Source organism: Triticum urartu, chromosome 2, assembly GCF_003073215.2.
Source record: "Triticum urartu cultivar G1812 chromosome 2, Tu2.1, whole genome shotgun sequence".
Taxonomy (NCBI): domain Eukaryota; kingdom Viridiplantae; phylum Streptophyta; class Magnoliopsida; order Poales; family Poaceae; genus Triticum; species Triticum urartu.
The window spans coordinates 385,288,019-385,312,422 of record NC_053023.1 but is presented as its reverse complement, the minus strand read 5'-3'; the positions used below and the strand labels follow the sequence as shown (position 1 = coordinate 385,312,422).

At 41.6% G+C, this 24,404-nt stretch overlaps 1 protein-coding gene across 1 annotated transcript; it reads left to right on the top strand.

Moving 5' to 3' along the window:
• The first annotated feature begins 2,395 nt into the window (after nt 1–2,395).
• LOC125536849 (proline-rich receptor-like protein kinase PERK10) lies at nt 2,396–7,655 on the top strand. Its single transcript, XM_048700131.1, has 6 exons — nt 2,396–2,449; nt 2,837–3,223; nt 3,305–3,376; nt 4,369–4,458; nt 4,774–6,162; nt 7,371–7,655. Exons 1-5 carry the CDS (start codon nt 2,396–2,398, stop codon nt 4,819–4,821), a joined length of 651 nt encoding a protein of 216 aa, XP_048556088.1. The 3' UTR covers nt 4,822–6,162; nt 7,371–7,655.
• The last annotated feature ends 16,749 nt before the right edge of the window (nt 7,656–24,404 follow it).

The following is a 24,404-nucleotide window of genomic DNA, read 5'->3' as shown; positions in this document are numbered from 1 at the left end:
GTTGATGAGATTTTTGAATTGATCCCTATAAACCGAAAAGGAGTTAGTACTAGTACTCCTACATTATTGGCGTCGGGTGCCTTGGCCAATGTTTCATCTTGTTGGACAGGATGAGCGTACAGGCATAGGGATACTGTAGATAGGAAGTCTTCGCAATCCATTATTCCCCATCTCGGTCAGAGAGAACTATTCAACTAGTCTTCACAGTGAAGTGACAATACACGCTATAGCAGATGGGACACTTAATTAATAAGCTGAACCAGCGTGTTGGTGTTACTAAATCAGCCTTACCCAGGAGTACTACCATCATGTTTGCCAGTGGAGCACGCTTCCGCAAATACGCCCACGCAGCTCTCTCCTCCATTAACTGACATATGGGCCCTCTTGAAGTAGACCCATATGTCATTGGCATAACTATTGACACTCTGAAGGATGGTATATCCTCGTAGTAGTACTAGTAGAATTGAGATTTAATGTGCTTTCTTCCCCGTCTTTCACTGTTCTTCCTCCTCTCTTCTTCTTCCTCCTTTCTTCCCCATCGTCGGCCGCACACCATTTCCACCCGCTCACTTCTCGCCCGCCTGCGCCATCTTCCTTGGTAGCTCGCACGTACCATATCCCCCCGCTCACTGCTCGGCCACACACGCCAGCTTCTTTGCTCGCCTGCCCGAATCCACTTCCCCGCTGGCTCACAGGCATCGAAAACCCCAATCACTCAGCGCCCTAAAAAACCTATGGCAGAACCGACTGACACGCAGAGCCGTGATTGGAATTCCCTCCCCGATGTTCTCTTGGAGCAGATCTGTAATCGTGTGGACCTGCTCAGCACCATCCGTCTAGCAGTGTCTTTGTACCGTCTACTCGTCTGCAACCGGCCGACTCTTTTCAAGACACCCTGCTTGCTGATGCCCGATCCTCGCAGGTGGACTAGACACTGACTTGACGATCATATGAAGGTTGTCGTGGTGCCCCTCAACATGCTACCACTACCCGTCCACCTGTCTTTCATGCACGACCACTACTGGGCAGGCATGAAGGCCAACTGGATCATCCTCATGCACCAATCTGGTAGTCCGTGGCGTCTCGTGGATATCTACACCCAGCGAGAGATCACCCTTCCATTGTTGGATACTGTCGCCATCGAGCCTCGCGGCCTGCCGGACACTCATGCCTACTACGCACGAGACGCGTCGAGCTTTTGGCTCGACCTCTGTTTGCTGAAAGTTGTAATCTGCAAAGTGCCCACACCATCATAAGACTACATGGATTACAAGATTATTGCCTTGTTCAACATGGGATTAGTCTATCTGGAATCCGGTCGCCATACATGGTTATGGCTCATCGTCAATCCTGTTGAGGCAACATTTCTGTCTGATGCTATAGTGCATGATGGCATCGTTTACGCGGTCGACGCACAGATTGGCTTCCTATACTAGTGGAATCTATCATCGTGTAATTGTTCCATCTCATCTCATCTTTACCTTATGAATACGACTGCATGTTCATTGTTACAAATTTAGAATAGATAGTATGTCTATAACCACATCATTGCTATATGTTCCTCTCATTTCCTAGATTTTTATGACCACACATGTTATTGTTAGAGTTGATATGAGAACAATTGGCATCTATTGATTGTTAGAATAGATATTATGAGCATAACCTCATGATTGCCATATGTTACTCTCATTTCCAATATTTTTATAACAACACATATTATTGCTTAGAGTTGATATGAGAACAGTATGGTAGAATATGAGTAGGCCCTGTCATAGATGTTTTCCGCTCATTGTTACATGATGTTTGGACCATGACATATTGCTAGAATATGAAATCCATTGGCTTAGTTTTTTAACTTGGGGTATGATTATGACCACCGACCACGACATTGCAATTCTCTGTCTATGATATGTGTCATTGTTAGAATAATCTTAATTCCACACATACTCCTGAACATGATCGTTCATTTTTGTCCTTTTGGTCTCCAATTTGAATTGTTGCAGCAGGCGCAAATGCGATGGCCTTCATGGTTCCAGGACCTGGAATCATACCAGCCGATGGGTGGTGGTTTATCGCTCGTTCAGCTGACAGTGATTTTTGATGCTCATTCGCACGTACCAAATTGACCAAACAATTACATCAAACCACATGCAATACAATGCCTGGTGCATTCGTGACATTGATGGATATAGCTGCTTCGTGTTCGAGAAAAATCCCAGCTCCGTTGGGTCAGGCGTATTCAACTGGAGACGGGTTTACAGCCTCGGCAACCACTCCATATTCCTCGGGCTTAATTATCCGATCATCCAACCAATCATCGATCATATCAGCAGCGATGATTACCGTGCTACGCAACTTCCATTCGCTAGGGGGAACTGTATTTACACAACATACCATGGGTTTCATGAATCACCATATCCAGAGATTCATCGACATAGCTTGTTGCCAGGTAATCTTCTGTGTGTGAAAGGCATCAAGCTTCCATGCGATGGATGACTTTTGCAAACTCGACATGCGGCTATGTGGTTCATGCCAACAACAAATATGCACAACTTGATTCGTACTGATATCTAGACTGAGCCATGTATCCTGCTGCTGTAGCACGCCCCTCTTTTGTTGGATATTATGTATTGTTGTTAGTTTGAAGCACTCCTCTAGTTTGAAGGATAGATACCTTTCTGGGATCAAGTGCATCCTAACTCACCTGCGTAGGATGTACTGATAATGATAATGGAGATGCTGTGCAGAAGCCATACACACACAGATATATATATATATAGGACTGAGCTATTCTGTTACTCGTAACATAATATTATTTTGTTACCCTCATATATAGGGGCCGATCTGTAGTATCAGAACCGGTGGTGCCCGAAGGGAAAAAAAAGAAAACCCAGCCCACCCACTCCCGCATCCCCAAGTCCACCTTCTTCCCCGTCTCGATCCCGGCGACACCCCGCTCCCACCTTCTCCCCGGCTGGATCCCGGCGCCGCCTCGCCCCCACCTTCTTCCCGGCGCCGCCCCACCCCCCCACCTTCTCGGCGCCGTCCCCACCTCCCGGCCACGCACCGCCCCACACCTCCTAAGGGACGCCCGCCCCTGCGACACCACGCCACCGGCCTGCTCACCGGCGAGGCCCTCCTCCCCCACTACCGCCATGGTCGTTCGACGCCATCACTGCAGGTCGTTCGACGCCACCACCGCATGCTGTCCTCCTCGGCAAAGGTGACCCATGACCGAATTCATTGCTCTATCTACGCCGGCCGTACATCTCACCGTTCGATCAGTTTTCTTGTTCTTGTGCAGAGCGTGACCGGTGGCCGCTTGAGGCCAGGCTCATCTGCGCCGCCCACGACGGTAGCGTCTGCAAAATCAAGAGTAAGCCGCGCCTCTCTCTCTCTGCCCCCTCCGACGTTCCGTCTCCGTCTGCTCTAGATCTGCCCGGGCCGGCCTCTTAGGGTCGATTTAACCACCGTACATCCGCGCGCCGGCCGCTGCCTTCCGATTTCGTTGGCCGATTTGTGGCGGCTCCGGGGTGCTTGCTGCTGCTGGGGTTTTCTAGCTGCAGACCAGTCACGATTTCTCAAGTAGCACGGGATTATTGCTACGGTTTCTAGGATTAGCAGCGAAGCTGGGGTTTTGGGGGACTTCTCTAGTTGTAGATTAGTGACATTTCCTAATTAGTACTCCAATTCGATGGAACTGCAGTATTATACCATGGAATTCTTGCTACGATTCAAAGATAAAAAGTGGATAAAAAATAAAAAGTGCCCCCCCCCCCCCCCCCCTTTTTCATGTCTGTGAACTGCAGAGACTGCAAAGTAGCTCGATGTGCATGGGCACGGTATCCCGGCTTCGGTGGCCAGCACCACCAACATGGGAATGAACATGCTGGACATCAGTCCAAGTAGAATAACGGCCACCATCTTCACCAAGCGCTGCACATCCATCCAAGTCGAGTACATACAACAGTCCAACGTGATGCATGATCACTGATGGATTCTACATCTTTTTATTAGTTTGAATTCTGCAAGTCTCAATTCTATGGAAGCTTGCCGGCGATGTGGCCAGCATGCTTTCGGCAAATAACGGCACTACAACCAGCATTGGCAGCCAGCATACGCACTACATGCTCGACTACTGCACACTGCCGCCATGGACGTAAACTACACAGATTTTTTTAGCAGTTTGGCAAAAATAGAATTTTGATATCAGTTCACCCTTGAGAGGTAGTAAGTGCGGAGCAGAAAAAATGTAGCAATTCAGCAAAAATGTTTACATGTACAAACGCTTCAGCAATCAGTAGAAGACCACTTGATTTACAGTCTAATCTTGGAGATAAGTCCAATATCCTAAGTTTGCGATGGCAGGTCACTTGTCTAAAGTCAAGGGTCCACGACATATGTTTCAGAAGATCAGTACCATCATTACAAACAAATCAGTACTATCATTACAAAAAGGTAAGAACTAATTGTGCGTGAAAAGAGCTGTTATCTCTGAAATTCTGGAAGAGTTCACACAGACTGCGGTTTAGTGAAGTCTGTCAGGTTCTTATTTTAGTGAGACACTCAGTTTAAGTTTCTTATTTTAGCTCAGCACAATTTCTAATTTTAGTTAAGTTCAGTATAATTTGTTCTATAAAATATAGTACAACAAGCAATTCTATTGAGTGTTTTCTGTTGATATGTGCCCAAGAAACAAGAGATTCTTATTGAGTACAAGCTCCAAGTTCGCAAAATATATATGTTGTAATGATATATATTCTGTTCCTGTAGGAGGTTCAAAGACTGCCGTGTAGCAAGTTCAAGAGTTTAGTTTTGTGAAAAAAGTGATCTCTTGGTCAGGATTTCCTCCTCGGCGACGTACGCTCATCCGTGCTCCACCGGGTTTCCTCCTCCTCCCCTGTCCCTCCTTCCCCCATCGCAGAGACGTCCATGCCTCCTTCCATCATCGGCAAGGGAGCAGGAGGTGCTCCAGCAGGCGTCCGCCGGCGAAATCTGCAGGCCAGCCTCCATCTTCCACCTCTCCTACTCTTCGTTGGTGCAGCAGCGCCATCATGCAGTTCGGCCGCTCCTGGGCGCACGATTCATGACAAAATTCGCACCATACATTATTATTATGTCATTTATTTTCAGCAACTATTCAAATAGTTTGTACATTCTGAATTGCAAAAAAAATATTGTACACTTACATGTGATAAACACATTTACCTTAATAATTGTCCCCAATAAGCAGCTAGAAAGATTCATCTTGTACATATTTCTTACTTTCTATCACTATTAGTTCAAGTGATCAAAATGGTATAAAAAACAAGTTGAATATTCCTCGTTTTGTGTCTGGATCCAAAACATTTTCAATTCTAGTGTAGCTTGCTATAAGAAAATATAACTTCACTGTGCAAAAGCTCAATGGTTCAAATGCGATTTGTAATTCACTGTGCAAATGAAATATATAAGTTCATAGTAGTCTCGGTTGAGTTTATTGCTTCAGTTCAATTTCTAATTTTGTTCAGTTCAATATCCAGTTTTAGTTCAGTTCAATTCTTATTTTTAGTTTAGTTAAGTCAACTCTTATTTTTACTTCGGCTATCTGATGTATTCCCCATGTTATTTGAGTAACCGAAAAGTGCTTCATTTTCATGCTTCTAAGATACTACTCCTCCGTATCTAACTGAGCTTCAGCATGCTTCTTTCTGTCTTAGTACTAATTTTCTTTGCCATCATATATCACAAGATAGTACTGTTTGTATCCTACTAATAGTTTCTAGAAACTTGATGAGTTAATAAATGAATAATTTCTTGTTGCAAGTCTGGTCTCATTGTCCATGCTATCTTGTTATGCTTATTAAGATTGTCCATGCCATCTTACTCTAGTTGGTAAATGAGTGAAGAACTTTTTGATATTCCGAGTAGGAAAATTTTGATCACATAGCTAGTAGTAACTAAAGAGAGTTCAGTTTGTTATCTTAGTTAAGTTCAATTTCTAAATTTTAGTTAACTTAAATTAAGCTCTATTTTTATTTTTGGTTCAGTTCAATAAAACAAAAAATGGAGGTTCAGATATGGCGCCGAGATAGGTTCAGAAAATGGGGGCAACAACAACGGCAGTAGCAACATCGAAGAGCTGGAGATGAGCAAGTTAGGTACTGGCAATGACATCGACAAGTAAATACACTACTGTCTCAAATGTTCTTACATTCTTTTTCGTATGCAAAAATTTGAATTTAGTTGAATTCCCCATGAAATTCTCTCTGCTGCACATCCGTTGTCGGAGCCCATCGTCGGCGTCCCTTTGACGGCGGTCACGAGCGAGAGCACCCGTTTCTGGCGGGAGCTGCTCCATACCCTGCTTCCCCTCCTCACCCCCACCTCGTTGTGGTTCGTTGCTGAGAAAAAGAACGACCGTGAACAGTTCCCGTTGGTCGCCTTGCTGCCCTGGAGCGCGAGCTCATCCACCAGGGGTGCTGGCAGCTGTCCAAGTGGAGCGTTGACGCCAGTACAAGTTGAATAGTGGGAGCGTTGACATGTTGTGAAATAATTAAGTATGGAATTCGGAGGCCGTATGATCTATTAACATCATGAATTGCATTTTTCATCCTTACTGGATGTTGAGCATGGCTAGATTATATTTGGCATTAGCACCATCGGCGTGTATGCAAAATCCTCTTTTTCTCAATTATGGTTAATGCTATTGTATGATACATAAAAATTGAGATATGAGGGCACTCTTGCTGTATACACATGGTATGACTATTCTGAAAAAGTTAAAATTATAAAAGCAGATAAGTTCACGGGTTCACCAGTGGAAGTTTTAGGAATAAAAAGATCAAAGAAAAGGAGAGTTCATAAAATGGCAGTACTGCCTGCTGTTGGCTGATGTATCATGTTGCCTTAATCCCCTGCTGCTTGATAGCTACTTGTTGTGCGTGCGCATTTGTGTGCTGCTGCTGTTTGTTGCTGCAGCAGGGTGATGTGAGAGAGATAGATAGATAGCAAATGGAATTATCTTCCACATTGACTAACTCGTGACACACTTGGTTCAGTTTCTAAATTTAATCTAGTTCAATTCGAATTTTAATCCAGTTCAAAAACTGTTGCTATTTATCTCCTTGATGTTCAGTTTTGTGTTCTGTTGTTTGCCCCAAATGATCCTTGAGTTAATGTTTGTATATGTTGTGCACTTCTGATCCCATAGTGAAGTGAAAAACGACAAGCGAGCTAAGTACTAGTTTGGAAAGTTTGCAAGTTTGAACACATAAACCTAAAAAAGTTCATTGAAAAAGTTTGGTTTGCCTGTTCCGTGAAAATGTCTTGCTAAAGAAATATCTCTTGTGCACTTATTTATTCGCCTGAATATTTGTTTTGATTCTCAGGCGCGAGATGGCGGCCGCTGACGTCGCTAAATCCCTCTATAAACAGGTGGTTGGCTACTCCAAGCGGTAAATGTGGTCGGATTTAGCAGCTAGCTCTTCCTCGAGCAACCATTTGGATAACTTTATTGTGTTCTTGTGGTGGTGATTGATTTTAGGATCAGTAAAGTTGATGTTGGTAGCTAGCTTGCGTATGGAACCAGCAAATTCAATATTGGCATTAGATTCAGTTCTTGTACAAATGTCCCAGTGTTCACATTTATTTGGGTAAAAGTTTATTTTAGTTCAGTTACAGAAACCATGCAGGTTCAGTGATGATGATACCATAATTTCGGACAAGAAAACAAATAAGAATTAAAACAAAAAACTTTAAATTCTATAAGTTCAAGTGCTCATCCACACAAGGTAATTCAAATGGTAAAAGTACAGGTCGTAAAATAAGAGAAGTCCAGAACATCATTGTAAAAAAATGTTTAGTTCAAAAAAACATTTTATTCTTAAATAAAATGTCATTCAGTTCGATGATACAAACCATGCAAGTACAGGGGCGACGATACAGTAAACTGTTGAAAACTTACGAGCAAAAAATATTACCAAAAAACAGAGCAAAGTCTAGTTAGTGAAAACACGCGTAGTACAAACCCATACAAACATGAGTACAAGTACTCTTTTTTCAGAACAATTCAAAAATACTCTACAAAAAATAGCTCAGTACAAACACACACATATATCAGTACGAGTACTCTGTTTTTCAGACGAGAAAACAGCACGATCCGTCATGCCGTATTCAAGACTACTCTTAAATAGTTGCCAAGTAGAGAAAACGTCTAACATGACTACGTTCTGCATTTTCGATAGCTATCCAACGGTATATTATTTGCCCCATTTTGACAAAGTTTTAAAAAAAACCGCGTTCAAAATCAATTTTAATCGTATTTGAATTTGTATTTAAACCATAAGGAATTAGAAAAAACTTTCTATACGCAAAAGTTGCGCATTTTTCATAGCTTTCCAACGCCGTATCATTTGCGTCAATCGGACAAACCGTTTGCAAAAAACAGTGAAAAAACATTTCGCCCAGAATTTCACCATTTTTCAAATTATTTTTAAATCATATAGAATTTGAAAAAATAATGGATATATGGAAGATGCGGATTTTCACAAGCTTTCCAACGGCATCTCATTTGCTCAAGTCCGACAAACCATTTGAAAATTAAGTACAAAATATGATTCACGTTTTTGGTTTTGAAAAAAAACAATTTTTTCAAAACTGCTCTTAAATCATAATTTTTTTGCAAAAACAAATTATAAGATTGTAATATGGATGTCAAAAGCTTTCCAACGATATATAACACACCCCGTTTCGACAAATTTTTTTTGCAAAAGAATTTGAACTAAAGAAGCCGATTTTTAACAGCAACAGAAAGTATCAGTTCAACCGCTCGAATTTCATCAGTTCAACCGCTTGAATTCATCAGTTCAAGTAGGGTAACAAAATAATATTCTGTTACGCGTAACAGAATAGCCCAGATGTATATATATATATACATATACTTCAAGTGCGTACTTGTTAGTTAGACCTATGGTTAAAATGTGACACTAAATACGATTAGTAAATAGTACAGTAGCAGTACTAGTATACGTCGGTCAAATTATTCATCATGTCCACACATTGAATTGACGTGACAACACACTGCGCGTGAGGTGACACAAGAATCCTGGCGGCGTGTTCGGGTATTGTGGACTTCAGATTTGGAGTACCACTTATCCGTCGAAATCTTTCGTCATTCACTTAAAACAGTCGATTGATCATACATTGAGTACCATATAACTGGAATTAACCGATGCAAGTCCAAGAAGGATTGGTCGATGCTGCCGGCTGGCGTCAAGTTCGATCCCACGGATCAGGAGCTGATCGAGCACCTTGAGGCCAAAGTGAGTGCTGACAGTGCGAGATCTCACCCTCTCATCGATTTGTTCATACCAACCATCGACAACAAGCACGACATATGCTACACCCATCGTGAGAAACTTCCAGGTAAGACACCGATTGGCCGTCTACTTGCACAAACATATTCCTTTGTTTATAGCTCTATTTTTCTTTTTAGATGCAGACCTAGTGAAGCAATTACAATTTGACAGTTAATAAAAAGTGAAACAAGTGGCTGCAATATGCCAAAGATGTTATGAAAATGGCAACTACGTACACTAAAACCTGTATTCGACAATACTACATGTATCACACTGAGTGGCCTAAGCAAGCATTTCTTCCAGCGCAATTCTAGGGCGTTCAAAAGGGGAACGTGGACGCGCCACAAGATACAGTCGGAGGTGGCCATGCACGCGATGTGGCACAAGACCGGCAATACCTTGCCGGTGATGGTCAATGGCCGGCAGACGGGCAGCAAAAAGGTTCTGGTGCTGCACACTAACAAGAACTTTGACCAGCAAAGGACCAACTAGGTGATGCTGGAGCAAGAGAAGGAGCGGGAGCTGGTCCTCTGCAAGATTTTCTACCAAACGAACACTAGGGCCAGGAGTAAAAAGATTACAAGTTAGTTTGGTATTGGTACTTGTACTACCTTGTCGTCCGCAAGTTGGTATTGTTGTTAACGATCTTTCTGTATGAACTTGGCATTTTCTTCCAACCATCATGCCGAGGGTCGACGTGGATATAAAGCTGAATCATTGGTTTCAAAACAAATTTTCAGGCACCTGGTTTTTATTTGATGGGTAGCATAAGCACCTGCCGTTCGAATTCCCAGTTCTCCAAATTTGTCCAAACAAGTGCATGCAGTTATTATCATGATGAAAAAACAATATACCTGCTTCATCCCAGTTATCAGTCTGTACTTGCAGAATTCTATCGTTTATTGAGCAGGTATATTGTTTTTTCAGGTCGAGCAAGTTTCAACTGGGCTGTAGACTGCCCAGGCTTGGTTTTGTATTTAGCCTACGCCCTGCGCATTATGACAACGGGGCACACAGATCCAGCAGGTATCTACTGGCCTCTGGCCTGCCAGCATTAGTTATATTTTGTCTTTCAACATTCGCATGCAGTTTTTTTTACTGAATCAAACACACAACCTAGTTCTATTTTCCTCTTGAAACGTCATGTCCTACTTCCGTTTTCTAATCTCTACCTATAGTTTTACTAGTTCATATAGACGTATCATTATATTGAAAATACATATAGTTCCCTTTTCATATTTACATCCTTATTTTTTGTTGTTGTTTTCTCTCCCAGTGCTGATTTTTTTACCACTGGTTTTCCCTTAAACCGACTCAATTGTCCCACGTCTTATTTTCTTAGAAAAATAAAATGATCTTTTTGGCAAATCAATAAGTTCTTAAAAAAATGTTTATCATTTCGGGATTACAACAGTTCGGACTCCACCGAAATATGAAAAATAAGGTTGAACTTTTTGACCGTGATCCTGGGTAGAAAATGGGCTGTAATAAATTACTTAAGAATTAGCAAACGGGCTGCAAATTATTAAAAAATAGCAAATGGGCTCTATGTTGTCTGCCACAGATTTAGAGGCTGACTTGTGGGCCTACTAAGTTCATGCGTACACAAGGTTTCTCAAAAAAAGAAACTTAGTCAACATTCGACTCTACCAGCGTCAGACCGTTAGATGTCAATCTAACGACAATCGTGATTCTTCAGTCTCTGATCTTCCTGCTCCAGCCGCCCAAACCAGTGCCGGCGGAACCGCCTGCTCCCGCCTCCCGTGGCCGGCTGTGCTGCCGGGAAGGCCTCACAGCCCCACCGTACTCACATCCCTGGCCTGTCTAGCCCTCTACTCACCCACACCTCCTATTATTTTCCAGCAACGGCAGCCGACCAGTCAACCCTCATACTCCCCACCGTGTGGGCAGCCACCGCTGTGTCTTCCCCGGCTCCGTGTTGTTCCCTTCGTAGGCCTCACCGTTGTCCACCTCCCTGGTGCTCTCGGCGTGGCGTGGTCAACGTGGTCAATGAACGACATCCATCGGAAGTGGACTGTACGTGGAGAGGCTGATAGCTGGGTCCACGGCCGCACACAAGGAAATGACTCCTTATTACGTGCAAAATAATGATTCCTCCACCTGACATCTGGGACCCACTGGAAGGGCCTCTGTATTTTGCGAAAAAATGTCCCCGCCGCTGACAGCTTGGACCCACCAGCTATATCTTCACACGCAAGGAAGTGCTTCCTTATTACACAAAAAAATGAATACTCCCCTTGCTAGGCGGGACCCACAATATGGGAGGCTGACTTGTGGGCCTACTAAGTTGACGCGGACGGAGGGCTTTGTCAACTTAGTCAATATGAACGATTCTAGCTCCAGTGACCGTACGATGTCCATCCAAAGGTCGTAGTGCTTCTTCAACTTCTCGTCTTCTTGCTCCAGCCGCCCAAAGTAGTGTCGGTCGTGCCGCCAACTCCTGCCTCCCGTGGCCGGTTGTGATGCCGTGGAGGCCTCACCGCCCCCTACTACTCCCATCGCTGGTCAGGCCATCCAGTCACCCACGTCCCATGTTATTTTGTGGTGATGGCAGCCTCACACCGCAGTCGAACCAGTGAACCCTCGTACTCCTCTCCGCGTGGGCTTCCACAGCCGCGTCTTCCCCGGCTGCACGTCGTCCCCTTCCTAGGTCTCGTCGTCGTCCACCGCCCTGGTGCTGTCGGCGCGGCTTGGTCAATGTGGTCAAGGAACGACTTCCATCGGAAGAGTACTATACGTGGAGAGGCTGACAGCTGGGTCCACCGCTAGCAGCAAGGAAGTGCCTCCTTATTACACGCAAAATAATTATTCCTCCACCTGACAGTAGGGACCCACCGGACGGGCCACCGTATTTCATGAAAAAAAATGTTCCCCCCCTGACTGTTGGGTGATACGTCTCTAACGTATCTACTTTTCCAAACACTTTTGCCCTTGACTTGCATGATTTGAATGGAACTAACCTGGACTGACGTTGTTTTCAGCAGAATTACCATGGTGTTATTTATGTGCAGGAGCAAACGTTCTCGGAATGACCTGAAACTTCACGGAGACACTTTTCAGAAAATAAGAAAAATACCTGCCAAAGATAAAGGCCAGGGGGCCCACCGTCTCTCCATGAGGGTGGGGGGCTCGCCTGCCCCCCTAGGGCGTGCCCCCTACCTCATGGGCCCCCTGTTGCCTCTCCGACTCCAACTCCACCTCCATATATCGAGTTTCAAGGAGAAAAAAATTAGAGAGAAGAAATCATCGCGTTTTACGACATAGAGCCGCGGCCAAGCCCTAAAACCTCTCGGGAGAGCTGATCTGGAGTCTGTTCGGGGCTCCGGAGAGGGGAATCCGTCGCCATCGTCATCATCAACCATCCTCCATCACCAATTTCATGATGCTGACCGCCGTGCGTGAGTAATTCCATCGTAGGCTTGCTGGACGGTGATGGGTTGGATGAGATCTATCATGTAATCGAGTTAGTTTTGTTAGGGTTTTGATCCCTAGTATCCACTATGTTCTGAGATTGATGTTGCTATGACTTTGCTATGCTTACTGCTTTGTCACTAGGGGCCCGAGTCATGATTTCAGATCTGCCCTATTATGTTTTCATGAATATATGAGAGTTCTTGATCCTATCTTGCAAGTCTATAGTCACCTATTATGTGTTATGATCCGTTAACCCCGAAGTGACAATAATCGGGATACTTACCGGTGATGACCGTAGTTTGAGGAGTTCATCTATTCACTATGTGTTAATGCTTTGGTTCCGGTTCTCTATTAAAAGGAGGCCTTAATATCCCTTAGTTTCTGTAAGGACCCCGCTGCCACGGGAGGGTAGGACAAAAGATGTCATGCAAGTTCTTTTCCATAAGCACGTATGACTATGTTTGGAATACATGCCTACATTATATCAATGAACTAGAGCTAGTTCTGTGTCACCCTAGGTTATGACTGTTACATGATGAACCGCATTCGGCATAATTCTCTATCACCGATCCATTGCCTACGAGCTTTCCATATATTGTTCTTCGCTTATTTACTTTTCTGTTTCTATTGCTATCATCACTACAAAATACCAAAAATATTACTTTTACTACTGTTACCTTTTGCTACCATTATCACCACTATCATATTACTTTGCTACTAAACACTTTGCTGCAGATATTAAGTTTCCAGGTGTGGTTGAATTGACAACTCAGCTGCTAATACTTGAGAATATTCTTTGGCTCCCCTTGTGTCGAATCAATAAATTTGGGTTGAATACTCTACCCTCAAAAACTGTTGCGATCCCCTATACTTGTGGGTTATCAAGACTATTTTCTGGCGCCATTGCCGGGGACCATAGCTCTATTCTTTGAGTCACTTGGGATATATATCTGCTTATCATTATGAAGAACTTGAGAGATCCAAAAACCAAGATCCATCCCTCAACCACGAGGGGAGGTAAGGAACTGCCATCTAGCTCTACACTTGATTCACCTTCTGTTTTGAGTAAGCTTGCGACACCTACACCTGCTTCTGCTATTCGTTCTGATATGTCGCATGTTATTGATGATGCCACTTCTGCTATGCATGATACTTATGATGAAACTACCTCTATGCCGGATACTACTATGCCACTTAGTGCTTTTATTGATGAACAACTTGCTAGGGCTAGAGAGATAGAAAATATTGAATCTGATGATACTGATGAAAGTGATGATGAAGAACCACTTGCTATTCCTAAGGGTTATGTTTTTGATCAAGATGCTTCTTTAGCCATTTTAGCTTGCAGAAATAGAACTAAACTTAAAAAATTATTAGCTAAATGGAGTAAGCAATCTCTAAATGCTAGAATGAAACCTGACCCTGCTTTTGCTACTTCACCTATCTTTGTTACTGATAAGGATTATGAATTCTCTGTTGATCCTGATATAATTACTTTGGTTGAATCTGATCCTTTTCATGGTTATGAATCTGAAACTGTTGTGGCACATCTTACTAAACTGAATGATATAGCCACCCTATTCACTAAAGATGAGAGAACTCGCTACTTTTATATCCTTAAAATATTTCCGTTCTCATTGAAGGGTGATGCTAAGATATGGTTTAATTCTCTTGATCCTGGTTGTGTGCGCAGTCCCCAGTATATGATTTATTACTTCTCTGCTAAATATTTCCCTGCTCATAAGAAACAAGCTGCTTTAAGGGATATATATAATTTTGTGCAAATTGAAGAAGAGAGTCTCCCACAAGCTTGGGGGAGGCTTCTCCAATTACTTAATGCTTTGCCTGATCATCCTCTTAAGAAAAATGAAATACTTGATATCTTTTATAATGGACTAACCGATGCCTCTAGAGATTACCTGTATAGTTGTGCTGGTTCTGTTTTCAGGGAAAGAACACCGGATGAAGCTGAAATTCTATTGAATAATATGTTGACAAATGAAAATAATTGGACACCTCCGGAGCCAATTCCTGAGCCTATTCCTAAACCAACTCTGAAGAAGAGGGGTATTCTATTTCTCAGTCCTGAAGATATGCAAGAGGCAAAGAAATCTATGAAAGAGAAAGGTATTAAAGCTGAAGATGTTAAGAATTTACCTCCTATTGAAGAAATACATGGTCTTAATTTACCGCCTGTTGAAGAAACATATAATCTTAATCCATTACCTATTGAAGAAACTCATGGTCTTGATAACCCGACACAGGTAGTAAAGGTAAATTCTCTTTATAGATATGATAAAGCTGAAATCCCATTTACTAAAATTGCTAGCCCATGCTTAGATGAGTTTGATAAATTTATGGCTAAGCAAGAAGACTTTAATGCTTATTTTGGTAGACAATTAAAATACAATTCAAATATGCTTGGACACTTGGGTGATTATATGGCTAATGTCAAAGGTGAACTTAAACTTATTAGTAAACATGCTTCTATGGTTACAACTCAAGTAGAACAAGTACTTAAAGCTCAAAATGATTTGCTCAACGAATTGAATAGTAAAGATAATGATAATGCTCTTAGAGTGGCTACTAGAACTGGTAGAATGACTCAGGAACCTTTGTATCCCAAAGGCCATCCTAAGAGAATTGAGCAAGATTCTCAGAGAAATAATTTAGATGCACCTAGTTCTTCTAAAAAGAAGAAAAAAGAAAAATGATAGGACTTTGCATGCTTATAGTGATCCTATTGTTGAAACACCTGAGAATCCAAATGATATTTCTATTTTTGATGCTGAAACACAACCTAGTAATGATAATGACATAGAAATTGAACCTGTTGTTGATCTTGATAACCCACAATCAAAGAATCAACGTTATGATAAAAAAGACTTTGTTGCTAGGAAACATGGTAAAGAAAGAGAACCATGGGTTCAGAAACCCATGCCTTTTCCTCCCAAACCATCCAAGAAAAAGGATGATGAGGATTTTGAGTGCTTTGCTCAAATGATTAGACCTATCTTTTTGCGTATGCGATTAACTGATATGCTTAAAACCAATCCTTATGCTAAGTATATGAAAGATATTATTACAAATAAAAGAAAGATATCGGAAGCTGAAATTTCCACCATGCTTGCTAATTATACTTTTAAGGGTGGAATACCAAAGAAACTTGGAGATCCGGGAGTACCCACTATACCATGCTCTATTAAAAGAAATTATGTCAAAACTGCTTTATGTGATCTTGGAGCCGGTGTTAGTGTTATGCCTCTCTCTTTATATCGTAGACTTGATTTGAATAAGTTGACACCTACTGAAATATCTTTGCAAATGGCTGATAAATCAACTGCTATACCTGTCGGTATTTGTGAGGATGTGCCTATTGTAGTTGCAAATGTTACTATTTTAATGGACTTTGTTATTATTGATATTCCCGAGGAAGATAGTATGTCTATTATTCTTGGAAGACCCTTTTTGAATACTGCAGGGGCTGTTATTGATTGCACTAAAGGCAATGTCACTTTTCATGTTAATGGTAATGAGCACACGGTACACTTCCTGAGGAAACAACCTCAAGTTCATAGTATCAACTCTATTGGAAAAATTACATCGATTATATTTGGAGGTTTTGAATTTCCTCTTCCTACTGTCAAGAAGAAATATGTTATTCTTATTATTGGGGATGTACATATCCATTGAGGTAACATAGTGTTGTTCGAAATTTCTCCGATTCCATGTTATTTGGAATGAGTTCGTTAACAAGACTTGATCAACCTTGTTAGTGGATTCCTTTTGATGACCATGAGATGGATGAAACTAGAAGGCAGAACCTTCTGTACCCCACTTTTATTTTTTGTTATTTATATTAAATAAAGTAAAAATAAATATTTATCTGTCTGTTATCTGATTATCCGTGCAATATAAAAATACTTCGAAAATAAAAGTTCTCCAAATGCCCTAAAAATTAAATATGATTTTTTTCTAGAATATTTGAGGATTTATGGAACTAAGAACACACCAGGGGGGCCAACCACCTACCCACGAGGGTGGAGGGCGCACCCCCTTGGCTCATGGGCCCACGGTGGCCCTCCTCCACTTATCCTTTCACCCATACACTCCTTCTTCCTCCCCCAAACACGAATAACTAGCTCAAACCCGAGTCCAAGCTCGTTTTGCTGCCATTTTCGATCTCCTTGCTCAAAGCACCTCTCACAAAACTGCTTGGGGAGATTGTTCCTTGGTATGTGACTCCTCCATTGGTCCAATTAGTTTTTGTTCTATTGCTTTATTCATTGCAAATTTTTTCTGCTTAGGTGACCCTATTCTTGAGCTTGCATGTCAAATTTATATGGTTCCAAGTAGTTTTGATGCATGATATAGGCCCTAGGCACTTGTAGGAGTAGTTACTATCAATATTATTGAGTTTGGTTAACTTTATTTTGAAGTTACTAAAAATTTCAGAATTTTTCAGAAAATGATGAGGAGACTTTTGAGGGGCTCATCGAGTCAAAGCTCGAAGGAAAAGGCACCGAAGCCTAAGTATAATCTGCCTCGCACCGCGGAGGTTCGGGCGTGTGAATGGCCTTCCGAGGATTTTTTAAGAGCAGCCGAGATTTATGAAGATTTTCATGAATTGGCTCAGACTGCAGGCCTTACAGCTTTCCTCCACGACCAATGCGATCAGTATCTCTTGCTCACAAATATCTTTGTGCAAAACTTTCATTTCCATTCTAGGAGCTCACCACCTACGGTGGAGTTTTATTTATATGATGAGCATAAGGAGATGTCACTTTATGATTTCTGTCGGATTTGTTTAGTCCCTTTTGAGGGCAATACAGTAGAACCATATCGTGATGATGTGGAGGGATTTATTGACACTATCACTGTAGGGGAAACAAGGAAGGTTTCCGATGCATTATTTGCATACACTTTCCTGTTTTACGTTATTTTGCATTATTTGCTAGTCGTTGCTTAATTGGTCGCGAAAACTGTGGAAACCTGAGTATCCCTGATATTATTATTTTGAACCACGGTTTATACTATGATAACTCTTTTAGTATGGGCGACATTATTGCCAACCGGTTAAGTCTAAACCGTACCAAGGGCCCCATCTTTGGAGGCATCTATGCTACACGCCTAGCTGCACATTTTAACATACCTATTAGGCATTATGAGAAGGAAGAAAAGGTGCTGCCTCGTGTTTATTTAGATTATAAAAGTATGGTGGCGCATGATTTTATTGTTAAGAATAGGGAAGGAGAGCTTAAATATCAATTGTTCTTTAATAAACATCATCCTGAGACTATTACCTTGTCTGCTCCTTCTTTGTTTGATTTGACTGTAGGCATGTACCTTGTTCCGTTGACGGCTATTCATGCCTATCGGAACCCTGCACCAGCCGAGGAGCCAGAGCCGGAACCATAATTTGATCCTTCACGACAGTCTAATTATCAGTGGGATCCGAAGATGATTGTCAACCAGTGGCAATCGGAGTCTTCCTCTTCTACATCACAGTACGACCCCAGCTACTATTATGGATATTAGCCAGGCCAGCCGTGGCCATAGACCAACTTAGGCCAAAAGCCTAAGCTTGGGGGAGTACATATTTCCCACCGACATTACATTTATGTTCACACACTCATTGCTAGATGTCGGTGCTCATACTTTTTCATTGTATCATCCATGCTAGTTTATTTTCCTTTTTTATGCTTTCTTCTTGTGTGTTTAATAAACCTTAAGAAAAACCAAAAAAAATAGTTGTAGCTTTTAATCAGTTTAATTTCCATGCTTGTAGTAGTAATTAAATAGAAAACCCAAAAAGATTTCATGTTCTTCTTTTGCTTGTTGGGAGCTTTCCCGTGTAAATAGTTTTATTTCTTTTCTTTTCTTTGGGGGTTGATAGGAGAAGACCATAGTTAAATTGTTAAAGAGGCTCTTATATGCATTATTGTTGATCTGAAAAAAGAGCCCATATTGCCTTGTCTTCTCCTGTTTATTGAATGCCTGCAGATTCCAGCTTAGTCCAGTGCACGTGCACTATTATTATTATTATTATTCACATCGTTCGGCCGTGCAAGTGAAGGGCAATTATGATGATATATGATGGACTGGCTGAGATGAGAAAAGCTGGTATGAACTCGACCTCTTTTGTTTTTGTAAATATGATTAGTTCATCATTCCTGATTCAGCCTATTATGAATAAACATGTTTGCAATGACAACTAGAGATCATAGTTTCTTGTGCCATGCTTGATTAGCTATGAGTTATAATGGTTTACCTTGCATGCTATTAAAATGGTTATGATGTGGTATGATAGGGTGGTATCCTCCTCTGAATGATTTAAGTGACTTGACTTGGCACATGTTCACGCATGTAGTGGAAACAAAATCAACATAGCCTTCACGATATTTATGTTCACGGTGGATTATATCCTACTCATGCTTGCATTCGGTGTTGATTAATTTTAATGCATGTTCATGACTGTTGTCGCTCTCTAGCTGGTCGTTTCCCAGTCTTTTGCTAGCCTTCACCTATACTAAGCGGGAATACTGCTTGTGCATCCAATCCCTTAAACCCCAAAGTTTTTCCACATGAGTCCACTATACCTACCTATATACGGTATCTACCTGCCGTTCCAAGTAAATTTGTTTGCGCCAAACTCTAAACCTTCAAATAAATATCCTGTTTTGTATGCTCGAATAGCTCATGTATCAACTAGGGCTGTCTATATCTTCCAGGTTAGGCGGGTTATTCTTAAGAGGAGTGGACTCCGCTCCTCACTCACGAGATAAATGGCTGGTCACCGGGGTGCCCAGTCCCATGCTTTATGCAAAATAAATCAAAATAATTGCAAACAAAACTCCCCCCGGGACTCTTGTTAGTTGGAGGCACTCGTTGTTTCGAGCAAGCCATGGGTTGATGCTTGTTGGTGGAAGGGGGAGTATAAAATTTACCTTTCTGTTGGGAACCGCCTATAATGTGTGTAGCATGGAAGATATTGCCATCTCTTGGTTGTTATGTTGACAATGAAAGTATACCGCTCAAAATATTATTCACCTCTGTTTCAAAACCGAGCTCTGGCACCTCTACAAATCCCTGCTTCCCTCTGCGAAGGTCCTATCTATTTACTTTTATGCTGAGTCATCATCCTCTTATTAAAAAGCACCAGTTGGAGAGCATCGCTGTCATTTGCATTCATTACTGTTAGTTGATAACCCACAAGTATAGGGGATCGCAACAGTTTTCGGTAAGTAAGAGTGTCGAACCCAACGAGGAGCTAAAGGTAGAACAAATATTCCCTCAAGTTCTATCGACCACCGATACAACTCTACGCACGCCTGACGTTCGCTTTACCTAGAACAAGTATGAAACTAGAAGTACTTTGTAGGTGTTGTTGGATAGGTTTGCAAGATAATAAAAAGTACATAAATAAAAAGTAGGGGCTGTTTAGATAAAGAAACAGTAAAGTAAATATAGCGAGTGTGGAAAAGTGGTGGTAGGAGTTGCGAAATTGCCCCTAAGCAATTGACTACTTTACTAGACCGATAGCAAGTATTATGTGGGAGAGGCCACTGCTAGCATGTCATCCCTGACTTGGAATTCTATGCACTTATGATTGGAACTATTAGCAAGCATCCGCAACTACTAATGTTCATTAAGGTAAAACCCAACCATAGCATTAAGGTATATTGGTCCCCCTTCAATCCCGTATGCATCAATTTCTATGCTAGGTTGAAGCTTCTGTCACTCTTGCCCTCCAATACATAGTCCTATCAACATACAACTAACCCTATGGTGTGATCCACGCGCGCTCTCATATGATGGGCACTAAAGGACAGCAACATAACCACAAGCAAATTAAATCAATCATAGCAATTCATCAACCACCGATAGGACAACAAAAATCTACTCAGACATCATAGGATGGCAACACATCATTGGATAATAATATGAAGCATAAAGCACCATGTTCAAGTAGAGGGTACAGCGGGTTGCGGGAGAGTGGGCCGCTGTAGATAGAGGGGGGAAGGTGATGGAGATGTTGGTGAAGATGGCGGAGGTGTTGGTGTAGATCGCGGTGATGATGATGATGGCCACGGCAGCGTTCCGGCGCCACCGGAAGAGAAGGGGAGAGGGGGCCCCTTCTTCTTCTTCTTACTTGACCTCCTCCCTAGATGGGAGAAGGGTTTCCCCTCTGGTCCTTGGCCTCCATGGCATGGGAGGGGCGAGAGTCCCTCCGAGATTGGATCTGTCTCTCTGTCTCTTTCTGTTTTCGCGTTCCCAGATTCTTCCCTTTCACCGTTTCTTTTGTCCCGGAGATCCGTCACTCCGATTGGGCTGAAATTTTGACATGATCTCTATCCGGAAATTAGCTTTCTTGCGGCGAAAGAAGGGCATCAACCGCCTTACGGGTGGCCCATGAGGGTCAGGGGCGCGCCTGGGGGGGCAGGCACGCCCTCCTGCCTCATGGCCACCTCGGGCACCGCCTCGCGTGGATTTTTTCTTCCCCAAAATCATAAATATTCCAAAAAAAATCTCCATCAGTTTTTATTCCGTTTGGACTCCGTTTGATATGGATATTCTGCGAAACAAAAAACATGCAACAAACAGGAACTGGCACTGGGCACTGGATCAATATGTTAGTCCCAAAAATAGTATAAAAAGTTGCCAAAAGTATATGAAAGTAGTAGAATATTGGCATGGAACAATCAAAAATTATAGATACAACGAAGACGTATCAGCATCCCCAAGCTTAATTCCTGCTCGTCCTCGAGTAGGTAAATGATAAAAAAAGATAATTTTTGATGTGGAATGCTACCTAGCATAATCTTGATCACATATCTAATCATGGCATGAATATTAAGATACGAGTGATTCAAAGCAATAGTCTATCATTTGACATAAAAACAATAAAACTTCAAGCCCACTAATAAAGCAATCATGTCTTTTCAAAATAACAAGGCCAAAGAAAGTTATGCCTACAAAATCATATAGTCTGGCTATGCTCCATCTTCACCACACAAAATACTCACATCATGCACAACCCCGATGACAAGCCAAGCAATTGTTTCATACTTTTGACGTTCTCAAACCTTTTCAACTTTCACGCAATACATGAACGTGAGCCATGGACATAACACAATAGGTGGAATAGAATGGTGGTTGTGGAGAAGACAAAAAGGAGAACATAGTCTCACATCAACTAGGCGTATCAACGGGCTATGGAGATGCCCATCAATAGATATCAATGTGAGTGAGTAGGGAATGCCATGCAACGGATGCACTAGAGCTATAAGTGTATGAAAGCTCTAACTGAAACTAAGTGGGTGTGCATCCAACTTGCTTGCTCATGAAGACCTCGGGCATTTGAGGAAGCCCATCATCGGAATATACAAGCCAAGTTCTATAATGAAAATTCCCACTAGTATATGAAAGTGATTACTCAAGAGACTCTCTATATGAAGAACATGGTGCTACTTTGAAGCACAAGTGTGGAAAAAGGATAGTAGCAAGCCCCTTCTCTCTTTTTCTCTCATTTTTTTATTTTTTGGTGGGCTTCTTTGGCCTCTTTTTTATTTGGGCTTCTTTGGCCTCTTATATTTTTTTTTTAAAGTACGGAGTCTCATCCTGACTTATGGGGGAATTTAGTCTCCATCATCCTTTCCTCACTGGGGCAATGCTCTAATAATGATGATCATCACACTTTTATTTACTTACAACTCAATATTACAACTCAATGTCTAGAACAAAGTATGACTCTATATGGATGCCTCCGGCGGTGTATGGGGATGTGCAATGATCTAGCGTAGCAATGACATCAAAAAACGGACAAGCCATGAAAACATCATGCTAGCTATCTTACGATCATGCAAAGCAATATGACAATGAATGCTCAAGTCATGTATATGATGATTATGGAAGTTGCATGGCAATATATCTCGGAATGGCTATGGAAATGCCATAATAGGTAGGTATGGTGGCTGTTTTGAGGAAGGTATATGGTGGGTTTATGGTACCGGCGAAAGTTGCGCGGTACTAGAGAGGCTAGCAATGATGGAAGGGTGAGAGTGCGTATAATCCATGGACTCAACATTAGTCATAAAGAACTCACATACTTATTGCAAAAATCTATAGTCATCCAAACAAAGTACTACGCGCATGCTCCTAGGGGGATAGATTAGTAGGAAAAGACCATCGCTCGTCCCCGACCGCCACTCATAAGGAAGACAATCAATAAATAAATCATGCTCTGACTTCGTTACATAATGGTTCACCATACGTGCATGCTACGGGAATCACAAACCTCAACACAAGTATTTCTAAAATCCACAACTACGCACTAGCATGACTCTAATATCACCATCTTTATATCGCAAAACTATTGCAAGGAATCAAACATATCATATTCAGTGATCTACAAGTTTTATGTAGGATTTTATGACTAACCATGTGAATGACCAGTTCCTCTCATCTCTCCAAATAGATATAGGTGAAGCAAGAGAGTTTAATTCTTTCTACAAAAGACATGCCCGTGCTCTAACAAATCTAAGTGAAGCAAAAGAGCATTCTACAAATGGCGGTTTTCTATGTAAAGAGAAACAGGCAGTCCAAACTTCAAATGATATAAGTGAAGCACATGAAGCATTCTATAAAGCCATACTCAAAAGATATAAGTGAAGTGCATAGAGAATTCTATAAATCAACCAAGGAATATCTCATACCAGCATGGTGCATAAAAGAAAAATGAAAACTAAATGCAAAAGACGCTCCAAGATTGCACATATCGCATGAACGAAATGAATACGAAAACATATCGATACTTGTTGAAGAAAGAGGGGATGCCTTCCGGGGCATCCCCAAGCTTAGACGCTTGAGTCTCCTTGAATATTTACTTGGGGTGCCTCGGGAATCCCCAAGCTTGAGCTCTTGCCTCTCTTCCTTCTTCTCACATCGAGACCTTCTCGATCATCGAACACTTCATCCACACAAAACTTCAACAGAAAACTCGGTAAGATCCGTTAGTATAATGAAGCAAATCACTACTCTAAGTACTATTGAAAACCAATTCATATTTTGTTTTTTCATTTTGTATACTGTAATATAAATTTTTTCATGGCTTAATCCACTGATATGAATCGATAGTTCCATCAAAACAAGCAAACTATGAATCAAAAACAGAATCTGTCTAAAACAGAACAGTATGTAATAATCTGAACATTCACCATACTTCTGATACTTGAAAAATTCTACCAAAATTAGGAAAAATAAACAATTTTATAGGAAGACATTGCAAAAAGAATCAAAAACATTTGACATTCCATCAAAAAATTTAAAATCGCACACTACAGCCAAAGTTTCTGTCCTGGACCGTACAAACCATCAAGCAAATGTAAACATCCTAAAGGCAAACCTTAGCACATTATTTTTATAATACAATGGAATTGTACAAGGGGATAATTATTTTTGTTTAAAAGTTTCTGTAATGAAGATTCACAAAGTTTCCGTGAGCATGAACAAAGTCCAAGGCTAGCTCCCACTTCAACAATGCTTGTCTCTCTCACTTTCACTTTCCTTTTTGAAAAAGTTTTGGGTTCCCCTCTTTATTTTTGTTGTTTTTAAACTATATAAAAGCACTCA